The 22,707-nt window shown below is 41.0% G+C and overlaps 1 protein-coding gene across 1 annotated transcript in view; it reads left to right on the forward strand.

Annotated features, from left to right (window-relative positions):
* COL4A2 (collagen type IV alpha 2 chain) overlaps window positions 1–22,707 on the forward strand; it is a 181,916-nt gene that overhangs the window by 43,325 nt on the left and 115,884 nt on the right. The window contains exon 4 of the mRNA XM_033105154.1: window positions 5,895–5,975. Coding sequence (XP_032961045.1) covers window positions 5,895–5,975 — 81 coding nt within the window. The remainder of the gene's footprint in view (window positions 1–5,894; window positions 5,976–22,707) is intronic.

Genomic DNA, 22,707 nt, shown 5'->3' on the forward strand with positions numbered 1-22,707 from the left:
TCTAGTGCAACGCTCCACCGGCTTCAATGTGCTTATTGGGAAATCCTGTTAGAAAGTGGGTTCTGATCCAGTAACTCTGGGGTGGGGTCTGCAAATCCTAACTCATGCCGAGGTGATGCTGGTGTTGCACCCACACACCACGCTGGGAATAGAAAGGGTCTAGATCAAGAATAGCAGCATTTCAAGCATGAATTGATTGACTGATTACCTCTTTAACATTGGGTCTGAGCCCCTGCCTCTAATCAGTCAACCTCCCTACTCTCTCTCCCCACATCCCATTTCATTCATCCCATTTCATTTGTGACACTATTTTCAGGTAAGTATTTCTCAAACTCCTTGCTCACTGTCTTCACCTCTCTCTCTCTCTCTCTCTCTCTCTCTCTCTCTCTCTCTCTCTCTCTCTCTCTCTTTCTCTCTCTCTCTCACTTAGTGTCCATGGCTCCCTCCACTCCACTCTACTCCTCCCTGGCCAATATGGCTTTTGTTCCTCTTAGTTGTCTCAAGGATTACCCATTCTTCATCTCTTCCAGGTGTACCTCAGTCACATTCCCAGTCTACTATGCTTCTTATGTTTAAGCTGCTTTTTATCATATTTTCCAGAACGTGTAATTCACATTTATTTTTCAAAACTCTCAGTTCTACTTTTGAGTGGAACACTTTTGGAGGTGTCATGAGCTGACAATGATAGCAACATGAACATCTCTTTCCCTGGGTCTGCAAAGCCTCTCACGACCTCCTTAACGTCTCTACATTTTGTGGAAGGAGCAGATGAATCCAGCAGGGCCTAGTCTCAAGCTTGGTGGGTGACCAGAGAGTTGGCAGCATGGGAGCATCTGCAAATCCTCAGTCAGTGAATGTTTGTTCATTTGCTGAAGAAATGAATGATGAATCCTTCTAGTCAAACTCCTTTCCCAGTTTGGAAGTGAGAGCAACAGTTGGAAGTGGTCATGTATCTTGGTAGCAGGTCAGATGGCTTCAATTGAGCAAAGAGGACTGAGCACGTCCCACCCAGTACTTCCCCACCACCAGGCAGGGCTCCATGTCCACTCCAAACTCCTCTGCGGTGCCCGCAGGACCTCCAGACAGTGGGCTATCTTTGTGCTGGATTATAAAGTGGCAGTGGATTAAAACTGAGTCCTGAGCCAAGAGTTGGGGGATATAGCCATATAGGGGCATCATGAGGGTTATAAGAAGAATGGGTTCAAATTCACGCCAAGCCAAGAGGCTCCTGCTTCCCTGATGATGTTAATCCAGAGGTCTTACTTTCCTAGGCTGGAGGCGAGTGGTTCTCTGTCTGTCCCCTCAGTTATAGCCACAGGGCCCCAGGTCAGATGGCAGGGAGGTTATCCTTTGTGGGCTAGGCATGTAAGAAGAAGGAAACACAATAAGGGAAAGCGCCCTGGCTGAGGTAGTCCTGTCTGTTACTTGGTATGGTTTTAATGGAACTCATCATAGTTTAAATTATGTAAGTTGCATTGCTTATTTACTGAATTTTCTTGTCAACTTGTTCATATGCTCTGTTTCTCACGTTATATCCATGGCCCAGCACAGCACATCACCCAGAGTAAGCATTCAGTGATGAATGAATGAAGGAATGAATGAACTGCAAAGTGAAACGGTAGATGAGTTATCCGCAAGCCCCTTCCAGCTGTCATATTAGTTTGGAGTTGGGGAGTTACGTGTTCTCTCACTGGTACAGCTGAAGGGAACCGTTCCCCTGAACACTCCAAACATGTGGCACAGGCTCCTTCGTGGTCCCAGAAGCTGGGTGGGAGCAATTTCTGTGTGAATATGAGGCCACAGGACTTGTCCATGTTAGATTCCAGCATTCTCCAGTGGTTAGGACCCCTTACCAGTTTTCACAGATCTTCAGCGTAATTGGTCCCACTGGGCCATGAGCCTTTTTCTTCCCTAGGATGAAGGACCTTGAAACAAGCATGAGAGTTTGGTCAGCTCAGTTGACTAGATGGTGCCTGATCCATCACGGTGGACACTCTCCACACCCCAAGCAGGGTCTGCCCTCCTGGCCCTGGGCACTACCTGTCCTCCTTAGATGCTTAGATGGCAACCTCAGTGACCTGCAGAGAGCCTTGGGAGAGCAGGGTTTTGCAATATGCTCTACACAGTGCTACCAATAGGGATTCGGACTTGAAGTGAGAAACTAATGGAGGATTTAACTGATGTTTCTCAGAGAGCCTGACCATACAGGTGAGAGCATGCCCTCCTAGAGACTCTGAAACTGAAGAGCTGGACCAGGGCCAGCTTGTCACCTTCGAGGGTGGTGGGCAGAGGTAGGGTGGGAGGAAACCAGTCATCTTTATTAAGGAGCTGACAAGAAGAAGGATCATGCTGTGTCCTTGAGTTGTGTTGAACGATAAAGGCAAGGGTAGACTCAAGGGCTTGGAGCATGGGCAGTGGTTGGTGTAAGCTTTTAATATTCTTCTGTTGGGTGGGGTGGAGGTGGGGCTGAGACACAGACATAGGACTCCCCAGAGCAGTACACACACTCCTCATCCAAGGTCCTCAGAAGGGCATTCGTGTCTTGAGATGGTCCCAGTGGCCAGGTCCCATCAGGGGAATGTGGAAGCTCAGGTCTGAGACTTGTACAGTCATTAAGAGACGTCTGGAACATATGCCCTGCCCTAGTAAAGTAAATACTTACGTTCATCCTGGAGATCTGACATTCCAATATGTGGTACTTAGAGCTCTTGTAGATGTTGGAATTCATAAGAGTCCCTCTGTAGGATGTGTAAGATGCTGATGGGAAAACACACATGCACACCACAGCACACCACACACACACACACACACACACACACACACACACACACACACACGGGCTGGCATTTCCATGACAGAAATTGACTAAGGCTTATAAGATGGAAAGCCACCTCTTGATGATGTGTTCCTCACCTCCTAAGACAGGGCATCTGAGCCATTGACATGTGGTTGAAAAAGTATTGAGACCAGGAGTTAATCGGGCCTTCAAGTCCTGGTTCCAAAAGCAAAAATAAAATAAAAAAATATTAGGAAATTTTAAGCAGGTTATGAAGAGCTCATTTCTATAACTAAATCCTGTGCATAGCCTAAACCTAGAATAGAGAGTCTGTTAGATCAATTTGAAACCCTTAAAATCATTTCAACCATTGATTTATATACAGGGATTTGGCAAGTGGCTTTAAAATCAGAAGTAAAAATAGCATGTGAAGCAGCAGATGGAGAATATGAGTTTATGTTTCACCCTTTAGACTGAGGAGTCCCCCTCCCTTTCCAAAGAACTGGTAAATGAATTATTGCATGAACCAGGGATACCTGCCAAGGCACCTATTCACAACCACATGTCATACAAAGCGTAAATGTGGTGGCCCATCTAGACTTCTGTCTTTGAGGCTAAGGGTAATCCATAAAACCAATGGCTTAGCATGGAGTTGGATTTATGAAAAACAAATATTCAAAGTCATGGAATTTAAAAATGAGCCCCACTATAGACAAACACTGAAGCTGTAAAAAATTGGCAAATACCTGGAATCGTATTTTGAGGATGCGAAAGGATTCTATACGTGTTAACTTTTACACTACGGAACTCAAGCTGTCTCATTACCTCGCACAGACCAGAAAGATAACCAAAATGAGATTCAAATGTCTTTCCAGGTGTTGGTTTCTTTAAAGGATTTGAGATTTTCAGATATTTTTTAATTCTTTAAAGGAGTGGCTGATATATCAGGGTACTAGATTAGGTTAAGCATTATAATAAGAACACACACACAAAAAATGTGAAACTCTCAAATAAGACTTTTCTGGTAGAAAATGGTTGACAAAGGAAAGGAATTTATCATCTCTACAAAAAGAATATCTAGCAATTGTTGAGGTCTAAGGTAAACTCTGGCCAGGTGGTTTCGAGTCAACATTCACTTGTGTGCCCATCCAAGGTTGAATGTTCAGAAAAGCCATGGCAGCAGGAGTTACAGAGGCGGCCAGGCAACACCATCTGCCTTTCCATGTGAACGTTCAGTGCTGTGTCAGGAACAGGGAAGGTTCTGGCAGGCGTGCTAGCATAAAAAATAGACAGAAAAACTTGCACAGGGAGTTCCCAAATGACCATCCTGTTTAGTCATTGAGACTTAATTCACAAGAGAATGGAAAAGCTGGGAGGAAATGCAGTTCTTTTTTTTATTGTTGTTATTAAACTTATTGGGGTGACACGGGTTAATAAAATTATATAGGTTTCAAGTGTACAATTGTGTAATACATCATCTGTATATTACATTGCGTGTTCACCACCCAAAGTTAAATCTCGTTCCGTATATTTGACCCCCTTTATATTTGACCCCCTTTACCCTTTTCTACTTCCCCCCACCCACCTTTCCCTCTGGTACCCAATAAACTGTTGTCTGTGTCTATGAGTTTTTGTTCGTTTGTTTGTCTTATTCGTTTGTCACTTTCAGTTTTATATCCCACATATGAGTGAAATCATATGGCTCTTGACTTTTTCTCGACATGGATGGATCTTGAGAATATTATGCTAAGCGAAATAAGAAATGCAGTTTTGTTTAAATTTATACTGGGTTCTGTTATCTGGGGAGTGTTGCTTGCATGGTAAGGTTTGGCTCAGTGCACCCCGGGAGCTTCCTGTACCCTGGGTCCCTTGAGTGTAAGTGCCTGCTAGACGGAGAGTCTGGGTGAAGGTGATAAGGGTGATGCGCCAGACAGAGATTCCCCTGGGAGCCACTGTACTAACTCACCGGAGGGCGGGGGCAGGGCAGAGAGGCATGGGAGGAAGCAGGGTTTGGCTGATCAGAGAGGAGAGAGCAGAGAGCCAATCTGATTGTCATTTTTCACTCAGAATATTTAGTGCTGTGAACACAGTCTGAAGGGAAAAGCTCAGACATTGTCCAATATCCAAGCCCACCTTTTACCTAAAATACCTAGATCAAGAGGAAGAAACACCTTTTCCCCCAATTCTGGTTGAAATTGTCCAACCAGAGAACTCCCTCAAGTGATCCACTGCACTCGCTGAAGAGTTAGATCTCAGGGTCTGACAAAATAATGGATTATGTCACCCCAACCCAACTAAATACAGTCTTGAGGTAGCCTCCTCCTTACTGCGTGTGGGAGTGTCTCCCATGGTGAAGGGAAAGAAATGGGCTTTCCTCTATAGGCACGTGCAGTGAATGCACGGTGCCTCTGTGACAGAGGTAAGGGTTTCGCATCCTCTCAGGTGTATTTGCAAGTTCTGCCTCCTCAGAAGCCCCACCCTTTAGTTCGCCAGGGTCTGTGTTGCAGGATGGGGGCCCAGAGTTGCCCTGCCACATTTAACTTAACCTTAAACATCTCCTGCAAGATGCACCCCCCATGTTTCCAGACAGAACGATGGGCGCTGTCTGTGCACCTGGAGTGTCTCCTTCATACTAAAACTCTTAACACAGTGTCCTCCTGGGTTTACTTCACACAGATTCCTTGGATTCAAGGGAATGTTCTCCTTGGCCTTCCAGCCCCAGGCTCTAGGTTGGCATCTGGCACTTAGTGGGCGGTGAAAAAGGGCTTACTGATCACAGAATGTCCAACACCCAGAGGGACCCTAATTAAACTAGGGACTTGGGGTGGTAATAACATGCCATTGTGGGTTCATCAGTTTTAACATTTGTCCTACTCTGGTGGGGCATGCTGATAATTGGGGAGCTGTGCCTGTGGCGGGGCAGAGGGAATATGGGGAATCTCTGTACCTTTTGTTGTGGACCTAAAACTGCTCTAAAAATTCAAACCTATTTGTTTTGAAAGAATAGATAGATAGCTGTTAGCATTGGAAGGGCTGTCAACAGATAGCATTAGGATACATATTGGAGTTGACAGTATTTTATGTAACATTGTCTTTGCCTTGTGTTTTATTTTTGCAGGGCGTGAAGAAGTTTGATGTGCCCTGTGGAGGGAGAGACTGCAGCGGGGGCTGCCAGTGCTACCCTGAGAAAGGAGGACGGGTAAGTCATGGCATCGCAATAAATATTACCTTCCTCATACTTCCGTTGCACATGCAAGTGCCTTAAGTTGCCTGATTAAGTCAATTGCCTACTTTCCTGAAGAAATATGATAGAGCCGTGTTCTTCTCCCCTAGAACAAACAATAACACAATGCGAAATTGGGTCAATTTATACTACTTTCCTAATAAATAGAGAATAATGCTAACTTTTTTAAGCCTCTTTTCTCTTGTTCATTGTTATGACTACATATATCTATATACATATATAATGCAACTATGTTTTATACTTATGTTATACATAAGCATATAGTTTGTAAAAATATTACATAAAGAATACATAGTTGCATTTATACTGCAGTAAAGATATTCAAACTAGAGAGCACCAGCGTCCTACTACTGAGAATCATTCATTCTACTTGTAAAATTATTCTACTCAGTTCCTGAATATCCTTTATGTAGCCCATTTCATAGATAAGTGAGAGAAAAAAAGGTCACCCCAAATTATTATCGTAGCATCTGGCAGAATTTGATACATGGACCTGATATTGGGTTTAATATGTTCAATCAAAGTGATTGGCCCCTCATTTCATTTCTGTTAAAGCTGATGTCTCAGTCTTGGCGTGACTGATTTTAAAATGATATTATTTATATGTTTAAACCCGTGTTGGTGTGTGGCAGTGTGGGGAGTGGTATTTTGTTTTATGCCACGGAGTCTTTTGAATCCTTATGCTTTGGAATCGTGCATTTCCCTCTAGGACCCATGCTTGTCCAACTCCAGCTTGTGAGACGCAATTGGGAATTCTTGCCGGCATTGCCCTGTCGTTGGAATCAGATATTGCAATCTTTAGGTGTGCCAAATGAATTTCTCCAAGTTGAATCCTTAAAGTAACTATTCCTCATTCCCCCCCCCCCCCCCCCCCAGGAAGAAGGACCATCTTTTTGGAGCTTGACCTCTGTGGCTAGGTATTTTATCATATATCCTCTCCTACCTGAATCCCCTCCAAAAATCAAACAAGTAAAATTTGTGACGGGGAACCCCTTTATAAATGTGGTGGTTTTATTGACTAACATTGGCTGATCCTTTTTTTTTTTTTTTAAATGTTCAAGGTCATAGTGGAGGAGCTTCTTGCCACTAGGTCAAAGCTTCCATCGGCATGTGCTGTGTTCACCATGAGTTGCAATCCTCTAAACAGTTTTTTGTTGTTGTTTTAGTCATGGGTTCCTCTACTTGGAGTGGGGACTTGATGCTTTAGGAATTTCTATTTGAGGATCATTTAACAGCATTTAACAAGGGTTAGTATTTTTTAAATATATAGAAGCCATTTCATGAGATTTAAAATGCCCCTGGGATCCCTTGCTATAGATTTTCCCAGCGGTGCTTCTGGAGCCGTGATGAAAATGTCTGACTGCAGAACTCTCCCCTCCCTAAGCACTTGGCTAGCTCAACCTTATATGGGCACAGGGAAGATAAATTAGTGGTATACAAATATCTCGGCGACTCGCTTATGTGGGAGGCAGTTCGACCATAGAGGGACTCTGCATTCTTTTCCATGTGATCAGCCAAATAGAACCTAAACAAGCTGAGGAGAAGGTTGCTTAGGCTATTCTTTTTCACGTTGTATGATTATTTAATGCAGACCTAGTATATTAACATAATATATATTATGGGAAATAATGCTTTTATAAGAATTTTGTTCTTCAGTAAAATGAGCTTATTCTGACTATTTGAATATATAATGCCATCTACCTAGCAGTGTACTCTTACAGAATGCCAAAGATCTTTTCAAAGAGGTTATTAGAAGGGAGATTTGTAAGGGTCCCTTGACCTTGCCAATTTAGTAGGTTTACAGTACAGTGATTGAGACCTTTTTATTTCCCATTGTCCCTAATTAAGAAAATTCCTTGAGTCTGTTTCTATACATTTCCAAGTAAAGTAGCAAATTGGCACCTGGTTAATTTGATTAACATGAGAAATCCAGAACCCAGTGTGGACTTGACTTCCCTTTCTTCAGACAGGTTGTCAACACTGATTGAAATAAGATTTGGCAATTGTTTGAGTAGTTTGTTCAAGACACAGAGACACATGATAGCCCACTTTGGGGCCTGGCCCGTGGGATCCACTATCTGTAGTGTTCAGATGGTTCTTCTCTTCACACTGCATACTGGTCCATAGTCATTAGTGCTGGACCTGGACTCACACTGCGATTGGACTGTACAGATCCAAGTTGGGTTGTTTCAACTGCCAGCACCCAAGGCTGCCCCATCGATTCAGGTGTGCCACTGAATATTAATAATAAGATGGTGGAAATGACTGATGGTAAAAGGTAAGGAAAAAAACCTACAGAGGAGAGGAAAACTATACCATTTATTGTTTTCTATGGAGTAAACCCAGTATGTTACTGAAGATATTTATTGTTAGAAGAATTGCATACACTTCATTAAATCATTTATTAAGATGTAGTGTCTATTTCAGTTCTACAAACCTGGCATATGTGTGTTAAATATTTGATTAACAAATTTCCCCAAATGTGTTCCTATGGACAGCAGAGCTATTTCTGCCCTACTTGTGTCTTGATAGTATTTTTTTTAAGTAATGTAATCCATAAAAATAGCAGTTGGACGGATTTTGCTGTTCGGAGAGCTGTGTGCAGAGTTTGTTCTTTCCCACAGCTTCCCCTGGGGTCCCTTGCCGTATATTTTCCCCACAGTGCTACTGTAGCAGCGATGACAATGCCTGACTGCAGAACTCTCCACTCCCCAAGCACTTGGATAGCTCAGCCTTATATGGGTATGGGGTAGAGTTCATTTGTTTCTCGCCATGGTGACAAGCCAACATCAGAAACTGTATGTTACTGGATAACTTTTGGACTGTAAGCAAAAATCACAAATGTGCTATGGATTCCAATTCCAAATGAATTCTCATGTTACCAAATGAATAAGCTCTGTGTAAAATGTATCGAGCCTGATTCTCCACCCTTGAGTGGTGGGTGGTGGATTGTCCCCGAGAGAGAATTGTTTCTCACAGGCAGAACCACACAGCCCCGTGGATAATTCCAGTTAGCCAGTAGCTGGGGTTTGAAGAGGCAGGAACTGTGGCCCAGCTGTCTATGCACGACTCACTCCCCGTCAGAGCAGGATGACCCAGCCCATGTCCTCTCGTTCACTCAGGAGGGTAGGACAGTGACATCGGGGGCAAAATGACCTGCTCCAGTCTCTGTCCAGAACAAAACTCAAGTTTTTGGACTTCTTGATGAGTTCTTTTTCCGATACCATAGTCTTTTGTGTCTTTACTCCTCTTGCCAGATGTTAACCTATGTGAAGGGGAATCTCCAGGGTGGAGGGAAAAGACACAGGCAGAGATGGAAAGAGGCTTGGCTGTCTGTCCTCAAAGAGTTATGATTCCCTAGCCAATTCTCGAACCACTTCTTCAGTTGTTTGGTGAATTAAAAAAAATAACTTCAAGAAATGATTAAGACTTTATTGTTGTCAGAGGGTCTGTATTTCAAATAATCCCTATGAAGTATATGGGAGTAATTAAAAACTATAAGTCCTAAGTCACCAGTACTACGCAGGATGATATGCACAAAGAACATCAGCAAACTAATTTCTCAGACTTTCTCTGCTACTAACTGTCATCGAGTCATCAATACCAGACAAAGCTGTCCAGTCCTCTTATCTTTTGCTATTTGTTTCTTCTTTTTTTCCTTCATACACCTTGGAGATGGAAGGTGGTTGAATGGAAAGCATCAGAGTGAATTTCTATTACAGAATTTCTATTGAAACAGAGTGACAGCTACCACGTGATATAAAAATTAATAATATGGGGAACAGGAGAGAGAGCCAGTGAAGCATCTGATTAGACAACGATGTTTTGCCTTTGCACATTAACTCACCAAAAGGGTTTTGTAATTCTCAGAATTTTCCAACTGAAGTCAACTTTAATTCATTATTTCAGTCCCTTAGGCAGGTCCCTCTTGTTCCAACCCTTCGATTTTGACCATAAATTTGGATCCAACAGACAATTTCAACATTATAATGACATCAACCTTCACAGGGCACCCGTCTACCTAGGCAACCAGTATTTCAAAAATTGGTAAATACAAAGACGGTTTCTTTAAGTCTAAAATGCTGGGAGTTATTGAAGTGGCTCAATGGTCCTGTCAAACTACAGTGGGAAAAAGAGAAACCACAACTTTGACGTATTCCCTGAGCTCCATCATCAGCCCCTGGAGGAGTGAATTAGCATCTTTCCTAACCCTCCACAGTCATCCAGCCCACATTCACCTTCTGTGGCCTTGACAGCACGAGCCACAAAACCAGAGACTAAACTCCCCAGAGGCTGCAATTGGTAGACTCACTCACTTAAGCAGTGACTAAGTACTTGGGACAAGTTATGTTTAGCAGTTGCGTTTTTTTCATGTAGCTGAGTTTCCCACAGTCTATGGGTCCCCGGACTTGCCACAAAGTGTGAGCAAATAATTCTTCACCTCACAAGATTCCTTAAATTCAGAAATATGTATCAAAGTGAAAGAAAGCAGAGAAAAAACTGAGTGAAAGGGAAAGAGAAGACTGAACAGAAAGCTGTTAGAGGTGGGTGGAGACAGATGAACGGGAACCTGAGGACGTTCACTGTCTTTGATCTTTGCTGTCAGCTCAGATGGGTAGCCACCGAGAGATGAAAGAAGCAGACCCCTAGCCTTAGGGGAAGGACCAAGGGGGCCTAGAGCAGCTTTGAACCATGAGCATTAGCCTGACCTTCTCTGTAAGGTGAGATATAGTCTTGTAAATAATTGTATCTTCTATCATGTGTTGCTAATCATAAACCTTACTGTAACTTAAATGTGCATAACCAAGATTTCAAAATAAAACTGATTTTTGTTTTTCTTTGACATGGCTCAACATAAACCTGAAACTGGTAGACCACTGTAGTGCTATGGAGAGAGATTCGATTCAGAATTTATATACTGTATGTGTTCCGCAATTCCTGTAGGTTGCCATAAGCAATGGGGCCATCCTCTTAGTTATTTGAAGACACTTTTCAGTGTGGAATGAAACATCAGTGCTGCGACGGCAGACCTCTTTTCAAACCCACTGCGATTTTTCCAGGCAGACACTTTTTAATGGTATGCTCAGCACAGGAAACGGAAGTCATCTCCACTATTTTATGCACTATCACAGCCCAGAAAGAGCAAAGAATTATTCAGAAATAGCAGAAACACCTCCTGGCTTCTGGGCTTTTCTAACTGTTGTCTACACATAGCTCTCAGCCACTTTCAAATGGTTATTTTTAATGCGCCTTGGGAACAACGGTGGTTCTGGCTCACCCAGTGCCACAGTAGCTGCAGCAACTCAGTGACTTGGTTATTTCCTACGGGGAAAATAGTATTTCATCAGATGTACACAATGCCTGCGTAACTTGTACATCCTATATAGTGATGTGTTTTCAAAGTGATACTTTCTTTTATGTCTGCCAGCGTAGAAAGAACCCAGCTTCCGTTTAGGGTTCTTTCGGAACCCTTTGCACATAGATCATGTGCAAAGCACTTGTCTGAGTGAACAGTGGGAAGGATGCCCTGGCCCCGAGGTAAACGCCCTGACGTGAGGTGGTGCCAGTTGAGGAGACAGCGAGGAAGCCAGTGCGACTCTAGCAGAGCAAGGAAAAAGAGACTCATGGAAAGTGCGGTTCAAGAGAGAGGTCGGGGGCAGCGAGAAGGTCATATGAGCGTGCTGGAGACCCTCTGACAGAGTGAGGTGAAAGCCATTCAGGAGATTTCTTTAGAGAAGTTATGTGACTTATCACTTACTCAAGTCACAGCGCTCTCCAAGTGGGGAACGTGTGAGGTTCATATTTTGGTGATCCATTTATTTGGGGTCTAGTTCTAGTCCAAGAAAAAGTCATGAAACGTGACCCCTAGCAAAGGCAGTCGTTGGCTACTAAAATTTGAAAACAAATGTATTCATTCAACAGATAGTGATTGTGCGTCTGGTATGGCAGGCCCTGTCGAAGCACCGGGAATACAAAAGTCAGCAAAGCGGTCAATATGCCTAATCTTTCAGAGCTGATATTCTAGCACCATGCTGTCCATCAGAATTTTCTGCAAAGGCGGGAATGTTCTATATACTGTTCACTAGGGCTAGTTGAGCATTTGAAGTGTGGCTAGGGAAATGGACAAATGAAATTTTAAATTTTATTTAATTTTAGTTAACTCAAATTCAAATTAAATAGCCCCAGGTGGCCAATGGCTACCATACTGAAGATGACACATCTAGTGAGTGTGGAGGTAGAAAGTGGAAGAAAGAGACAAAACTTAGAGTGGATATGTGAGAATATTTTAGGTATTATGTCCTAGACAAAAATGAAACACCATGAAAAGGAGCACCAAGTAGCACCAAGTTGTCATGAAAGTAGCACCAAGATTTGTAACCCGCTGGGCTTACATCTTTACAAACAGGATGTTATCTCAAAAGCATCCCCACAGGCACAGCACATTGAAATGGTGTGTGTGCACAATGTGTCAATCAGCCAGACAAGAAAATTTTCTTAACCGATTCATCACCTTATTCTCCACCTTATTGTACCCCACGACCTCTTAGGGAAATTGCAGTTTTTGCTTTTCCAACTTGAGTTCTGATCAAAGCCTCCCTTTCTGAAAACTGTCTGGTTACTTCGGTGCAGGAGACCTTCGGTAATTCAATCCACAGCTTCAGAACATAACGTCACTCTTGCTTTCTTCCCTGCAAGATTAAGAAAGCGTTTTTCTTAAAGTAGAACTTTTAATAAACTGTTGTAGAAATGCGTTAATTATGTTTCTGGGGAAGATAGAGGCAATTCCAGAATCTCTGGCCCACTCCCCATCCCACCCCAATGTGACAAATATTTAATTTCAAAAGGACCATTATAACATTCCCCAGATTTGATAGAAATCGGGCCAGTTTGGAGCTCATCCAAACGGAAGAATACATTATTAAAATCCTAAAAGGATGAAATTTTAATACCTCCCCAGTGAATGAACTCAAAGAACATCATTAGAGACAGAATCTGATGATTGGAAGTCAGCAATTAGGGGAAAAAACATAATTCACATTATAATTGAAATCACCATTTCCTTTTTCTGAAGCATGACAAACTTTACCCTGGGTTCTGTTGTTTCCTACAAGCAAAATACATTATTAAGTAACAGGAATCATGAAAGGCATTGGTGAAAATTAATCACAATGGCTGTGGCCCAGAATGTATCAGCCTCAACAGAAATTGCCCATTACACAGCAGCGAAGCAGATACTTGACAAATAATGTAGTTAGCAGAGAACACACTTGCACTAGGTATAGTATATGTTCCGTGATTGATGAGGAAGCATTGGCTCATTGATATCTTAGTACCTGAGTACAGAGGTAGCATTTAAAATGTTTTCGTATTTTATTTATCCATGTCTCCCTCTTCTCATGAACACACACACACACAGACACACACACACACACACACGCACGCACACACACATTGCTCTGGCAGCCTACACCACATGCCTTCATGATAAAAAACTCATGCTGCGCTCCTGATTCCAGGTGCTGCGAGTGCAAGACGATTGCTTCATGCTTCAGACACTACAAATCTTTGGTGAGGTGTCTATTACCCTAGAAATGTACTGTCTCATTCTGGGAGAACCGCACATCCCTACGTTCCCTTCTGCATGTACATCCAAACAAACCGTAGAGCTCAGACAGAAGAGGGAACAGAGTTGAGAGAGAAAAATTAACATTTTTTTTTTAACCTAAGCAAATCCTGTTCCCCCAACCATAAACTGGGATCAGATGTGTGTTGTGTTTTTTGGGTTTTTTTTAAGAGTGGAAAACAGAGATGTTAGTGACAGTATGATTTTTTTTTTTTCTAAGATTTTCATTGGGGAAGCGGAACAGGACTTTATTGGGGAACAGTGTGTACTTCCAGGACTTTTTTCCAAGTCAAGTTGTTGTCCTTTCAATCTTAGTTGTGGAGGGTGCCGTTCAGATTCAAGTTGTCCTTTCAGTCTTAGTTGTGGAGGGCGCAGCTCAGCTCCAGGTCCAGTTGCCGTTGCTAGTTGCAGGGGGCTCAGCCCACCATCCCTTGCAGGAGTTGAGGAATCGAACTGGCAACCTTGTGGTTGAGAGCCTGCACTCCAACCAACTGAGCCATCGGGGAGCTCAGTGGCAGCTCAGGTCAAGGTGCCATGTTCTATCTTAGCTGCAGGGGGCACTGCCCACCGTCCCTTGTGGGACTCGAGGAGTTGAACCTGCATCCTTGTGGTTGAGAGCCCACTGGCCCATGTGGGAATCGAACCGGCAGCCTTCGGAGTTAGGAGCACGGAGCTCCAACCTCCTGAGCCACCCAGCCGGCCCCGACATTATGATTTTTGCAGAAGCATATAATGACCCCTTGAGGCCTTGTTGGTGCAAGAAGGAGGAGCACCCATGAGCTTCCCACAGATTTGGGGGAGAGGTGGCCTCAGCAAGCAAAACCTCAGGGAGGCCGTCCACACCGGCCACTGGCACTAAGAATGGTGACAAAATTATTAACTGGGTTCTGCTCTAAAGTTGACAGTTCTGGGGAAATGGCATCTCATGGCTTCAAGGAAACACCACCAGGATAATAATAATAATAACTATTTCATGTCTTGATTGAAAATCGCACACAGACTCCAATTAGACGGTTGATAAACTGGGTTAAGAGAAATGACTATTTCAACTATTCTCCTAAACCAAACTAAAGGTCTGCTTTTAGAAAGCCTTCATTTTTTTCTACCTATTGATGGAATGTTTTGACAAGTACAGCATTAAAGCATTTCCCCCTTTCTGTTACACAAGGAGTGCCAATCTTCAAAGACCTTTGTTTTGTTTCATTCACTTCCTATTCATTCTCGGTAAACAATTGCAGGATTTCTATAAAGACCAGTGTGAAATTCTTACCAAATATGATATATTTTCTAAAAGCTACAAATTCAGAGAAAGTAGAAATGTTTTTTCTGAATTTGTCTTCCCTCACACACTAGGAAGAGTGTCTCAAATAGTTGAGTCTTCATGTGGAAAAATGTTCAACATTCCCTGTCCAGCTCATCTCAGCAGTCCTTTAGAGTTGGACAGTCTGTACAAGAGCCTAAGTGCTATTGCGTCTGAGCACTTTTACATCAGACTGCTCCTAAAATAAAGAGAAAACTAATAGATGGTTTTGAAAAGTTTTAAAATTACTTTTTGTTTTCTTCCAGAAATAGTAAAATAGTAACCAGAGAAAAAATGGCAGAAATGACCAAAGCAAGTAACGTATGCACATTTCTTCACCAAGGGGCCTTTTGAATTTGCCACCGAAATGCACACATACTGGGAATTCCCCGTGAGGAAGGAAACTGGGGTCATCTCATCTCTGCCTTATTGTTTCTTTAATCAGAGGGAACTACCTGTGTCCTTCAATAGCCAAAGGCAAAGATGCTACATACTCACTAGCATTAGGGTAAACACAAATTTATCTGTAATCTCTTTAGGCATTTCAAAATTTGTTTAAGAAACTGCACAGCCTGAGACCCTAGACCGCCTGCAGTTCTGATCCTTCTGGCATCCCACCCGAACTAGTCCATTGTGGCGTAGACAACCAAATCATTCAAGTCCGCAGATGTCTGACTCATATGGGAAGTACAAAGAGGCCTTCAAAACTATGTCCCCACTGACGAGAAAGATCAAAATATCCCTGTCCCCTTCACTCTCTGTGTCCAGCCTAGAAGTTTAAAGTCTAGAAGAACTGAATCAGGAAGAGACCCCAGTAACCCAGTAGAAGCTCTATATGGATGGCAGTTTCCTCCTAAGCCATTGTGAGGGCATTAAAAATCCTGCCATAGGAACAAAAATGTTTGCATCCAGAACAGTTAGGATGGATAATTCCTAAAGTTTTGAAACCAGAAGGAAAAAAGAAAAAAAAAAAGCAAACCAAAACGAAACGGAAATAATTAATGCTGTGTAAATAATATCTTTGGCCTATTACGTTCTTGGCTGCATTGTCAGAATCGATGTTTTTTATTAAATTGTTGTCTTTCTAAAGCACTATAACTGTTTTTCAAACTTAAAGTCTGTTTCAAATCAAGAAACAGAAGGACGAGTGAATTCTACGGTGAGGTTGGTCTCTCTGTAATAAAAATTAAAGGGTTGGCATTGTTTTAGCTCTGCGTGGTAGTAAGTATTTTGAAGAAAATATACTTCAAGTGTTAATAATAGCATTTTTAAAGCCTTGTAAAGATAGTAGATATGTTTCAACAGAACCCTAATGTCAAGATCAGTTTTCTGCGTTGCACAGGTATTTAGCATCTGTCAAAACTAGCCTTTCTTAGGTTTATCTATGTTCAAAGACATATTGCCATGGCCTTTGAGGACTAATGAACTTGCAACAACTTGAAACAAAATTTAACAGAACCCTGTGACTCTTTAGGAAGCAGTTCTCTTTTATTTATGTTGCTTTTAACATCCTACTCTTTTCAACTCCTCTTAGAGAAGTGGCAAATCTTATACCCAGGCAGCCAGGATACACCAGGCACTGAGGGCAACACGCATGAATCTATAACAGATTTCACTGTCTCTGCTCATAGCACCAAACCACACACCACTGCAACCTACAACACGGGATTGAATAAGTAACCCAGATAATTCAACCACAACTCTGAAACAGGGAGGCAGGCTTCCTCACACGAAGACCTTGGGGTGAATTCATTAAACATCAGATATTTTACAAATATTTGTATTTCTCTTAATAGGATGATAGAATTATTCATTTAGTACATTGACAAGTCTTATTTCCAGCATCATATTTGGGAAAGATGGAAGACTACATCTGAAACTGATGAGTATTTGTTCTGTTCTTAAAGGACTCTAGGAAAGGAAGTTGGACAGACTTTCCTGATAACAGGAGGAAAAAGAACTCAGCATAGATTTATATATGCCTAGAGAAAAAAATTATTTTTAGAAACCTCGATTAATGAAAAGTATAATATATTATTGTGAAACAAAATAATCTAACTCCTAAAAGTTAAACTAAAAAAGTTCAACTCTTCTTCAAAGACAGAATTTTTTTTGAGACTTTCGTATAACATTGAGTCCCACTTAAAATTTCAAGACAATAAGATTTCATTACACAACTTTCCTTGAAAAGAAACCCGATGGCAGACAGGCCATTGACAAGAAATAAAGTAAATATATGTGAGATATTTCTTTCTGTTCCCTTATAAGCTTCACATCTTTCTTAGAAATGATTTCTCCTCTAGCCAGTGTTTTTCATGAACTTGTTTTTCTTTTAAAGAGTATATTTTGAAAGCAAGAGATGCCAGGGGAGTGACATCAGCCTGCTTCTTGTCGAGTGTTGTATAGGAGATGAACAAAGAACATCCTGAAAACATAGAATTAACCTTTCCAAGTTATAGGATAAAGTTCTATTAGTGTCATAATTGTATTGTATTGAAACAGTCATTTTTTAACTTCCAGTCAACTAGAGGCAAGGAAGAGGGTGTTGAACTAAATAACAGCATTAGGATGTTTAATTTGAAATCCAAGAAGGCTATTAAAATAATGCATTAGTTATAGCTAGATGAGTAGCTTCAGATGGTCGTCAGTCATGATGAGACCACTAAAATGTAACTCCATGAACAAAGACACGGTTCAACACTATTACCAAATGGGTCATCAGACCAGAATAACCATCACAGCATACACAGTGGCATCCCATCGTGGCAATGACCTTATGGACACTATCACCAAAACCTCTTGAGAAAGTTGCAATATCGGGCAAGTTAAGCTCTGATACACAACTACTGTCTCATCAGGAATCCCACCTGCCCCATCCCATCCCACAAATACACGCAGACTTCAATGCTGTGTTGATGTCCGTCCTCCAGTATTTCACTCCAACCACAAAGCTCCTCAGACTCCAGTGAGCTTTCTCTCCCATCATCCCTTTACCAGCCCCCAGGGAGAACCCTATTTCTTGCAAATGTACTGACCTCAGCAGAATTCAGGAATGAACATGATCTCCTAACCTTTTCCACGTCAAAGTATGGATTGTTGCTTTAACTGCACCCCCAGCTTCCTGGCTAATTGCTCATGTGAAAGCGGTCACCTCATTCTAATCACCTTCCTCACGTTCTCACTTCCCTTCTTAGGTTCTGGCCTTCAGATTTGAACTGAGCTTCCTAGCAGCTGCCTGAGCAGTGAGGAGAGAAGTGAAACTGTTTTCTCCCTGGGTCTGGATGCTGTGCTTCTAAAACACTGTCGTAAAACCATGGCACCCTTTTCTACCTAATGCATGACTGCATTGTCTCACAAGCAGTGTGTTTCTCCTAAAAATCCTTTTTCTTTTTTTCCTTTCAGGAAGTTTTTTTGTTGTGTTCCTCTTAGTTTTTGCTTTTTGACGCTTGGTTTCCCATTTGTGCAATTAATTTTTGAAATGTGATCCCCGATTTTCCTTTGATTCCTGTGAAATTATTAAAAGGTGTAGCTCAAGTTTCTGATTTGGAGATGGGGGAAATGAGGGTGCTCTTCTGCCCTTGATATTTTCTCTCTCTTTTACTTGTCTAATACTGATGTGATTCAAACACAGACATTCCATGAGGATTGCTACTCACCAAAAAGGACGTTTCTAAATGTTAATTGCCACTGGTATTTTTAGGACTTTATTTTGAGGATACCATTAATGAAAAGGGATATGTAGCCATCTGCATACCCTCGAGTAGAATAATCAGACTAAGGAAGTAAACAAAAAGAACTTTGTGGATGGAAATGAACGCCTTAATTCCAGAACATTAAAAAGACTTCTTTAGTAGAAGGAAATAAAATTTAACAAAAAGGGTGCCCTTCAAAAATGTCAGTTATCTTGGAAGGAAAGATGAGTAATGGAAATCCCATGTTGATCAGAAAGACGAATACATTAGTCCTTTGAAACTGGCATTTATGGAGGATGAGGGACTCTGCACTACCTCCTGCATCTTTTTGCAGCAGTCACTGAAGTAGCAAGAGAAAGTTCCGAGAATAAGGTAATTCTTCTTAGAATTACAGTATATATGATACAATAAATAAGCTTGGGATTTTGAGATGTATACACCATATATGTATATATACACATACATATGTATATTTATGTATTTTAATTTTATATATTTTATATTTATTAAATATTTTTATCTTTTGCGTGTTTCCAGAAGAATAGCAATTGACTATCATGGAAAACCCTTGATCATGTGTTCAACATGGGATTTGACTTATTTTTAGCATTTAATCTTATCTTAGAATTTAAAATGAAGTCCAGTGTGTATTTTTAATGCCCTGAAACTTTACTTGAATACACTGTTATCTTTTTACATTTATCAAGTTTTTACGTCAAACCTAGTCTAGATGTTTCTAAGCACTTTGAACAAGAATTGATAAATATTTTTAAAACCATCAAGTGTTCTTGATGTATTTCTACTTTTGGCATTGATATTCCTGTTCTTTGGGAAATATTTTGGGAGGTGACATTGTCCCATGAGATAACTCTAGAATTAAACTTTTCTGCCTATGGTCTCTGACTTGAGCTATTCCAGGAATTCACTGTTATTCCAATTTCCACTATTTATTGGCCCATCGATCTTCTATACTCTGTTAGCTTTGCGTCAGCAGGAATTCCCAGAATAAACCATAAACCAACAGGGAGTTGGCTCATAGAGGGGAAAGGAGGCAGGAGCCTGTGGGCACATCCAGGGTCACATTTCCAGCCTGAGTAGCTGGGGGAATTCCCTGACTTTTTTCTTTTTTTTTATAGAACGATGCTATATCCCCCCACCTCCCTCCCCATGCTCCGAGAGTAGCCAAGTGTCCTTACAGAAGTTTTCATGGAAACTTTAAACATAAAAGAAGTATTTACAATTGAATATTTCCAGAAGTTATTGACAATGGTGTCATTGATTTCCCTGAGCCAGGCCCCCTGCCCCGTGGACCCCAGTTGAGGTTGATCCTTTGAAAGGACAGGCAGAGGCCTTTGCATGGGGTGGGGTCAACACAAAGAGAACAAATTTTCCAAAACCTTTCAACAGACATTTTTGTTGTTTTAAAAAAAGTTTTTGACTCTGAAAACCAAGCCAAATTGACCCATTTTTCTTTCATATGATTTATGAATTATTTCAGAATCTTGTAAGTCTTTGACAGGTCAGGAATATGGAAATGAGAAGTGTCATCCTGTGTAGTTTCACTGGAATTTGTCCCATATTTTCAAAATAATCAGTGTTATGGTATTGTTTAAAAATGTAGAGATATTTTACTGTTTGTATATAATTGTGATTCTTTTCTAATATATATTATTTCTGGAAGACAAGTAAGCTTTTTTTTTTTTTCCGTCTGTAAAGGTCTTTTCTCCTATTGCCACTAGAGATAACCTGAAAAGACAGAAAAATTTCCATTTAAACTATAGATATTATTGCATCAATTTTTTTTCCTACAATTTTTTAAATCTCATTTTGTGGTCACTACAGTGAAGCATATATGATTTTAAAACCTTCAATATGAAATAATCATTAGTTTATTGTTCCACTTTTAAAAAAATAGCAGGTGTTTCCTATGCCTTTTTGGCAGGTTTTGTTGTTTGTCTTTTGTTTGTGTGTCTGAATTTCCCATTGTCTGGAACATGCACAGTGCCTGTTATGGAAGGTCATTGTTCTGGTTCACATGATTTTATTTCCAAAATTTGGTATGGATTCTGAGGTATGTTAGCCACTATGGAACAATCTACCCCATTTTTTAATAGCCATATGGTTTAGTGACTAAGCTGTTTATTTTTGTATACATGTTGTTTCTGAGAGTTGGGATGTCCGCTACCTGTTTTTGCAATTAATATAGATCATCATGACTTTATTGTAAGTTTTTCCTACCAGCTCCTTACTCATTTGGGGTATCTGTTCCACTTGAATAGCACACTTGGGCTGCAGAGTACCATTACTGATTTAGAAGCTCAAACTTCAGGATTTCCCTTACATCTGCCATTCAACCAATAGCAATTGTGTCACAAAAATATCTTGTAGGTAGGAAAATAGTCTACAAATATTAGCCTTCTTTACCCTCACAGTGTTGATATTTAATTGAACTTTTCGTAGCTAGTACATTTTCAAGAACATATTTTATCTTACCTTCATAGAATGTCTATCGTAAAGGGTTTTTTGGAAGTGAAACATTTGACTTTTTTTTAATTTAAATTCATTGAGGTGACATTGGTTAGTAAAATTCTATGTTTTAGGTGTACAATTCTATAATGTATCATCTATATATCACATTGTGTGTTCATCACCCAGAATCAGCTCTCCTTCCATCACCGTATATTTGATCCCCTCTTCTCTCTTCTACCATCTCCGCCCCTTTCCCTTTGGTAACCACTAAAGTGTTGTCTGTGTCTATGAGTTTTTGTTTCTTTGTTTGTTTATGTTGTTCATTTGTTGCTTTTAGTTTTATATCCCACATATGACTTCTCTTCTTTGAAAAGTAAAAATCAAAGAATCTCATGGAGCTCCCAATGGGATTAGCCTCCCAATGGGATTGGCTAATAACAAATTTGAAGCAGCCATTGTACTCAAAGCACTGAACTAAGACATTCAGTAACACTTAGGATTTAAACAAAAGGGTGCACTCTCTTCTATGATTGGTAATCTACATATTGTTACACTGAACAAGTACACGGAGTATCACATGGTTTATTTTGTTTGAACACTGTTTTTTGCTGAAGAAAAAGTATTATGCATTTATCGGCTTAGGAATTTTATAGGAAATAAGGGAGCTCGTACTCCAGAGCAACTCCTGCTTCTTCATGACATTAAGAGATGTGTTTCTAAGCTTCTATCTGCCATTGTCAGTCCATATCAGAACCCAGTATAAAGTATATTAAATAAATGTTCCCATCGCTACACTGGTGCCATCAGATCTGAGACTCTGGAACGCCCGTGTCAGAGGATTAGAGCCCTGTCTTCATTGCGATACCTGTTCTGATGGCTATGGCTTTCTAATTACTGCTGGAAGTTACATCAGTCTCCTTCTTCCTCAAGTACGTTTTAATCATACTGACTTGATTCATATGTTTGGTACATAGATTCCAATTCACTAGACAACATGAGTAGTCACTGGCCAAAATGTAATTGTGTGTATGTGTGTTTCTTGTACTCATATCACTGTCTCTCTGATAGTTTTTGAGAGGGTTTTAGCAAAAATTTAAACTTGGAAATTTTACATTTGAAAAGTATCACTTTTTTTTTCTTTTTGGTATTACCAATTTGTTCCACCCTGCCAATTACCCAAACTAGTGCCTCTCAAACTTTAAGGTGCATACAAGTAGCCTGGGCATCTTGTTAAAAATGCAGATACTAATTAAGTGGGTCCAAGGAAGGGCCTGAAAGTCTGCTTTTCTACTAGCTCCCAGGTGATGCCACTGCGGCTGTCCCAGGAGCCCCACTCAGAGACGTCCCTGAGTGTGCTGCATGCAGGTGCTCTCCTGACACCCACAGCAAGCCAGATTATTAGCAGGTATTCATTGCACACCAAGAAAACATACCCTACAAGTGATCTTCCTTACTGTGGTATAGAATTAGACCGGCCTTCAATCACTAATCATTTATGTTTAGAATGACCAGTGTGGCTTCTCCTGTTCAGGGAAACTTTCATTTTATTTATTAAGTTCAATGTTCGTCATTGATGATCCCTCCTACCAACTGAGGCTTGGG

This window comes from Rhinolophus ferrumequinum, chromosome 4 (genome assembly GCF_004115265.2).
Source record: "Rhinolophus ferrumequinum isolate MPI-CBG mRhiFer1 chromosome 4, mRhiFer1_v1.p, whole genome shotgun sequence".
NCBI lineage: Eukaryota > Metazoa > Chordata > Mammalia > Chiroptera > Rhinolophidae > Rhinolophus > Rhinolophus ferrumequinum.